This window comes from Ambystoma mexicanum, chromosome 3p (genome assembly GCF_040938575.1).
Source record: "Ambystoma mexicanum isolate Mex_15411 chromosome 3p, UKY_AmexF1_1, whole genome shotgun sequence".
Taxonomy (NCBI): Eukaryota; Metazoa; Chordata; class Amphibia; order Caudata; family Ambystomatidae; genus Ambystoma; species Ambystoma mexicanum.
In genome coordinates, this window is record NC_090925.1 from 634,433,270 (window position 1) to 634,439,269 (window position 6,000).

At 42.3% G+C, this 6,000-nt stretch overlaps 1 protein-coding gene across 1 annotated transcript in view; it reads right to left on the bottom strand.

Annotated features, from left to right (window-relative positions):
- SH3TC2 (SH3 domain and tetratricopeptide repeats 2) overlaps positions 1-5,648 on the bottom strand; it is a 665,994-nt gene extending 660,346 nt beyond the window's left edge. The window contains exon 1 of the mRNA XM_069651388.1: positions 5,311-5,648. Within this exon, the coding sequence (XP_069507489.1) occupies positions 5,311-5,326 (16 nt within the window). The 5' untranslated portion in view covers positions 5,327-5,648. The remainder of the gene's footprint in view (positions 1-5,310) is intronic.
- Positions 5,649-6,000: the final 352 nt, after the last annotated feature.

Genomic DNA, 6,000 nt, shown 5'->3' on the forward strand with positions numbered 1-6,000 from the left:
CAGGGAGGCTACTGGGAAAATTTCTAAATGCCTCTTTCACAGAGAGGCTATTGCGAACACTTCTAAATGCCACTTTCACAGAGAGGCTATTGTGCACACTTCTATATGCAACTTTCACAGAACACTTTTCTGAATACAATTTTCCCAGAGAGGTTATTGGGAACACTTCTAAATTCACAGAGTTGCTATTGGGCACACTTCTAAATTTAACTTTTCAGAGTGGTTACTGGGATCACTTCTAGATGCACAGGGAGGCTATTGGGCGCACTTTCTAAATGCAACTTTCACAGAGAGGCTATTGGGCGCACTTCTAAATTCATAGAGAGGCTACTGGGAACACTTCTAAATGCAATGCTGTTTTCACAGAGAGGCTTTTGGGCACACTTCTAAATTCACAGAGAGGCTACTGGGAACACTTCTAAATTCACAGAGAGGCTATTTGGAACACTTCTAAATGCGACTTTCACAGAGAGGCTATTGTGCACACTTCTATATGCAACTTTCACAGAACACTTTTCTAAATACAATTTTCTCAGAGAAGCTATTGGGAACACTTTTAAATTTACAGAGTTAATATTGGGCACACTTCTAAATTTAACTTTTCAGAGTGGTTACTGGGATCACTTCTAGATTCACAGGGAGGCTATTGGGCGCCCACTTTCTAAATGCAACTTTCACAGAGAGGCTATTGGGAACACTTCTAAATACCACTTTCATAGAGAGGTTATTGGGCGCACTTCTAAATTCACAGGGAGGCTACTGGGAAAACTTCTAAATACCACTTTCACAGAGAGGTTATTGGGCGCACTTCTAAATTCACAGGGAGGCTACTGGGAACATTTCTAAATGCCTCTTTCAGAGAGAGGCTATTGGGAACACTTCTAGATGCAACTTTCATAGAGAGGCTATTGGGAATGCTTCTAAATGCACCTTTCACAGATAGGTTATTGGGCACACTTCTAAATTCAACTTTCACAACTTCCTGAAAGTGATCAGTGGTAATTTCGATATTTAAGAAGAGGGACAGAAGTGACCCTATGAATTACCGACCGTTATTGACCTTTAAGGTATGCTAGAATGTAGAATGTATGTTGTGCCCAAAATGGCTAGTTATGAGTATTTTGCTTAAGAGTTTCCAAATACATGTCACTTGCCAAGCAAGTTAAACCAGTTCTTACCCAATTGATAAAACACATATTCTTTTAAAAGCTTACTTTTTTTTAGTGTGGGTTTAAATTACATTTTGAAACAGTGGGGTGTTTTTTTTTTATTTGTTGGTAAAATGCAAGAATTGCTTCCAAACCCAACACATTTACAATGAATAGAAGAAAGTATCAAGTTGAGGCAGAAAGATCATGAAATCCACAAACATGTTTTCAGTGCTCATAAGATTAGCAACCGCCTTTGCTTAAATTGCACAAACTGTGACTATATAATCAAAGGAAATGTGGTAACACGTCCACTCAGTAAAATAGGCATTCGTTTAACACAATTCTGAAATTGTGGATCTATTAAGATAGTTTTTGATACGGAACGTCCAAGTGGACATTATTATGTGGAGGAAAGAAATTGTTCAGCTAAAATGAAGTGGAACGAGTATCACTGTAATATTCTGCTACAAGATTTAAGTTCAACTTTGTGTGCACACTTCTCTGATAAATGAGATACAATTTTGCTAAAAAAGTTCCAGTTCCCGATTGTGAAAGTAGTACTTCAAACAAAGAGGATAGAAGAGCATAGAGAAAGGGGAAAGATTTTGGATCACAAATGAGTGACTGTACTCTAGTGATTGGTAGCAAATTTGTTTGAGGGGCCTTTATTGTCACTGGCAAGGCAATTTCGCTCTTGCTCCCTCTTTTGCTCTCACAGAGATAAGAGCTGTAGGTAAATAGGAAATTAGAGGGAGGTGAGAGATCGTGTGCATATAAGTGTACCGTACTCCGATGGAACTCTCACTTGTAGTGAGAGCTGTACAAATGGGCTTAGTTTAGTGATTGATTGAAGGCAATGTTTTCAGTGTTTTAAGAAGAAGGAAATTAAATCAAAAGAAGGGATGAGAATTTCCCATATTGGTCGACAGAACTTTCATGGAGGCCATTAAAAGTGTGGTGTTCCTGGTATTACGTTATGTTGTGGATGTCCGAGGGCCAAGTGTGGTACAAAGTGTTCCTGGGAGTTGTGAGAGCTATTAACCACATAATAAGATTGGATCTACTCCTGCAATAATTCTGGTAATGCTGAGTCCGCTGATGGAGGTCTCAAAGCCAGGAAATTGCTTTGTGAAGAACGAGTGTTCGGGGATACAAAAGGAGAGTTTCACAAAAAAGGATCTCCATCACCTCGAGACATAACAGGTTCATTTCAAGTGCAGAAGACAAGGAGTGTTGAATCTGTATGTAAGGAAATAGTATACAAGCCTTTGGAATGTAATATCAGAGAATTAAATTAGATGTAAGGTTGTAAAATCATTTATGGCAGGCTAGCTAAGACACAGGAGACATTCATTATGAACACATCTATAACTCTATATAAGACCCCTATGCAGAGGCTGTCTGCAATTTAAGCACAGGCTTTCAGACCTTCCTGCACTGCCAGGTGTACTCAAGTGATGCCTACAGGAGCAGGCAAGCACACACTTGTCCACCTGGTCCAAGGCCACCGAACAACAAGGTTCTATAGACAGGAGAGCTGGGAGGCACTATGGGCTATGGGCACCCTTAAACAAGGCCGGCTAAGGTCAGTTAATCGAATGGGAGCAAGACCCTGGACTGGGCTGGCTGAAGCTTCTTGAGGCCTGGTCGAAGCTTTATAGGAAGATTAAACAAATAATGACCTTTAAAAACAAAATCGAAATTTGAAAAGAAGAATTAGAATAAAAACACAAGGATGAAAAGAAGTAGAGGTGTGTGTGTGAGTGTGAGTGTGCGTGTGCGTGTGTGTGTGTGTGTTTATAGACAGAAACCGTACATTTAAAAAAAAGATGTTAAAACGAGGAAGGTTTTTATTCTGTTTTCAAAAGCCAGCGGGCCTGCAGAAAAACGTGTCAAACCACATATCAATCTCCTTCAAAGCAGACCCACAGCCCTGGTATTTCGCCAGCTGCAGTTAAATGGTGAATTTGGAAGCACTTAGACAGTAAATCCTTGAAAAGCCCTATGAAAACCCAGGTGGATTACATTAAATCCTGTGGAAACGTGGTTATTAATGCTCGTCAATTGTCTTTCTTATGGATGCTCACCTCAATAACTCTGTATTGCTCAAGTTATATCCTCTCCTTTACAGCACTTACCTAAAAAACTGGATTGATTACATCATTTCTATAGTTAGAGTGTTGTGAAGTAGTGGGACAGAGGGAGTTAAGCCAGGGACGTCATTTCACCAAAACGCCAGGGGTAGTGGACGTGACATCACACGACCGTTGACCCCCTGATGATATCACATGAAGTGATGTCATTTGACCCCACCCCGAAGGGACATCACAGGAAGCAATGGAACACAACCTTTCACCCCTTGACAAAAACAGGAAGTGGCATCACATAGCATTGTTACTAAGTACACTACAAAAATTATGGTTATGATACTGTAATGTGATGTACATTTCATACAAGAATGGATTACCATATTTACCATTAATCTCAGTGTGTATAGGCCCATATTACCAAATTACTGTGAATGCAAGCAGACATCCGAGGACAAATGATAATGATGTGTTATTATATAGCACTTAGGCTTATGCACTTTATATACAACAAATATGCATACAATATCACCCAACCTGTGTTGGTACTCATTTATCAACTTCAGAAAGACGAAAGGCTGAGTTGGCCTTGCTGGGATTCAAACCTACAACCTGCAGATCACACACACATTGCTGTAGTGAACGCTCAACCCATAGAGCTATCTTACCGGCTATTGTACAATGAACAATTAGATGTCAGAATGTTCTCAATGTCAGAAAGCAAATTACAGTGGATACCATTAAACTGGTAACTGAGATTTAACAGCAGGCCACTTCATCTGCAGGTCTGGTGCAAAGTTGGCCACATGTCAAGTCTGCGTGGATCTACTTTTCAGGGATCAGAGGTTGGCCTCACATGAAACCCAATACTCTGGGCACTCCTTACCTCATACATGCAAACAAACATACTCAACAGCATGACATGGATATAGGAAAGATGATCGACACATTATAACAAGGCATTCATTGTGGCACAATTAAATCAAGGACCACTTTATGTGCTATGGTCAAACATTTCTCACACTGTAAACAAGCTTTTAGGCCCAACGTTCTTGTCGAGTGACTGAGCAAAGCGAGATGGAATATTCTGTGATGATCGTAACAGAGACAACAGCAGAAAAAACATGTTATAACTGCAACTTGCGAAAAGCAAAATACCCGAAATGGATGCTTATTCTACTCTAAATGCTTTTGGGAAGTTTTTGTCTGCGTTGTGAATTTGAGGTGTTTAAGAAAGGACTAAATCATGGGCTCACACCCTGAAGTGTGCCTGAAATAAACCTTTAATGAGTCTAGCAGTTATAGTACAGAATTCCAGAACGACGCTTTATTTTTTACTGCTCAAAGTGGTACACTTTTGGAACATCCTGTTTTTTTTTTTTTTTTTTTTTTTTAAGAGGCCAGAACAAGAAAGCCAACCACTCCAGAAACAAAGACCCACGCGGCGCTGGCAACAGCCCAGGGGTTTCCATTTAAAAAAAAAAATACGTTTTTTACATTTTCCTTTTTTCGGCGTAGCAAGGGAGACCTCCGGGGTCGCATGTACGACCCCTAAATGACATCCCTGAGTTAAGCTTCTTTGAAGTCGGATGAATGATGCAATGATAAAGCAAGGATGCTCACACGTTCATCAAAGTGCCGCCACTTTGAATCAATCACTGTACACACACATACGTTGGCCTACCCCTCTAAATGCGTGGAGCTAGGAAAGAAGAGGTGTATTTTTTTTAGAATGTGGCCCCATTGAAGTCAATGGACACAACCACTCTATGAAGATGATGAGTTATTTGAGACTCATTGAGAGTCTATGGTGCGCACTGGGTGAAACCCTCTAAAATGATTGTGAGTTGAGAGGTAAGCAGGTAGAAAGTAACAGGTGATCACTGTTAAACATGAGCCGTCCACTACTTGAGTTGTATAGCACATAACAGACGTTCTAAAAAACGAAAGCAAAAGCAAAGTGAGTCATGCGAGGAAAATGTATTATGCATGTGCCTCGCATGTCTCACTGTGTTACAATTTACACATACGTTGTATTAAGTACACGGCGGGGGCTGCGACGCTTTCCTCACCTGTGGGTGTGCGCATGTCTCAGCATTGTTTTCCGAGGCCACGCGCCAGCTCTGCCTTTTGTGGCGGGATCCCGAACTCCGCGGGTCACACAGCGGGGAAGGAGCGCGCGGCCAGGGCAGTGTCCCGGGCGGTCATGTGTGTGCTTCTGGCTGGCTCGAGAGCTCACCGTACTCGCTGGCGCTGCCCCTCCCTCCGTACAAGGAAGCAGCGCCTCCAACTTGCCTCATCGACCGCCGCCGGAGTCCAGGTCGCGTGGCAGACTGGTGACCGACCTGCCACTGTTTTGGGCGAACATGAAATGCCATTTCGTGTATATCCTTGAGTATCTACGAGGCATAGGGCGTTACACAGCTGAGCCAGCACACATAATCAGCCTGCCAATAAACTCCATGTATAACTCTCCTTTTTTCAGAGTGAAAGGGGAAGGTCGTTTTCCAAAGGATTGCATTCTTCCATGAATGTTTTCACTAGCTCCTAGAGGCTGCACAGCAGGGGGTGGGGTGGGGGGGACTACATTGGGTCGTTGCGGTGCACAGGCTTGAACCGGGAACTCTCGTCTTTGTTCGCGTGTGGGCGCGTGGCAGACCACATAGTGCGCCACACGAGTGACTGACTGTTAATGCTACCTTCCATCTCGCTGCCACTCCACTCTACATGAGGCACTGAAATCGGCATCGGGCACCATTCCA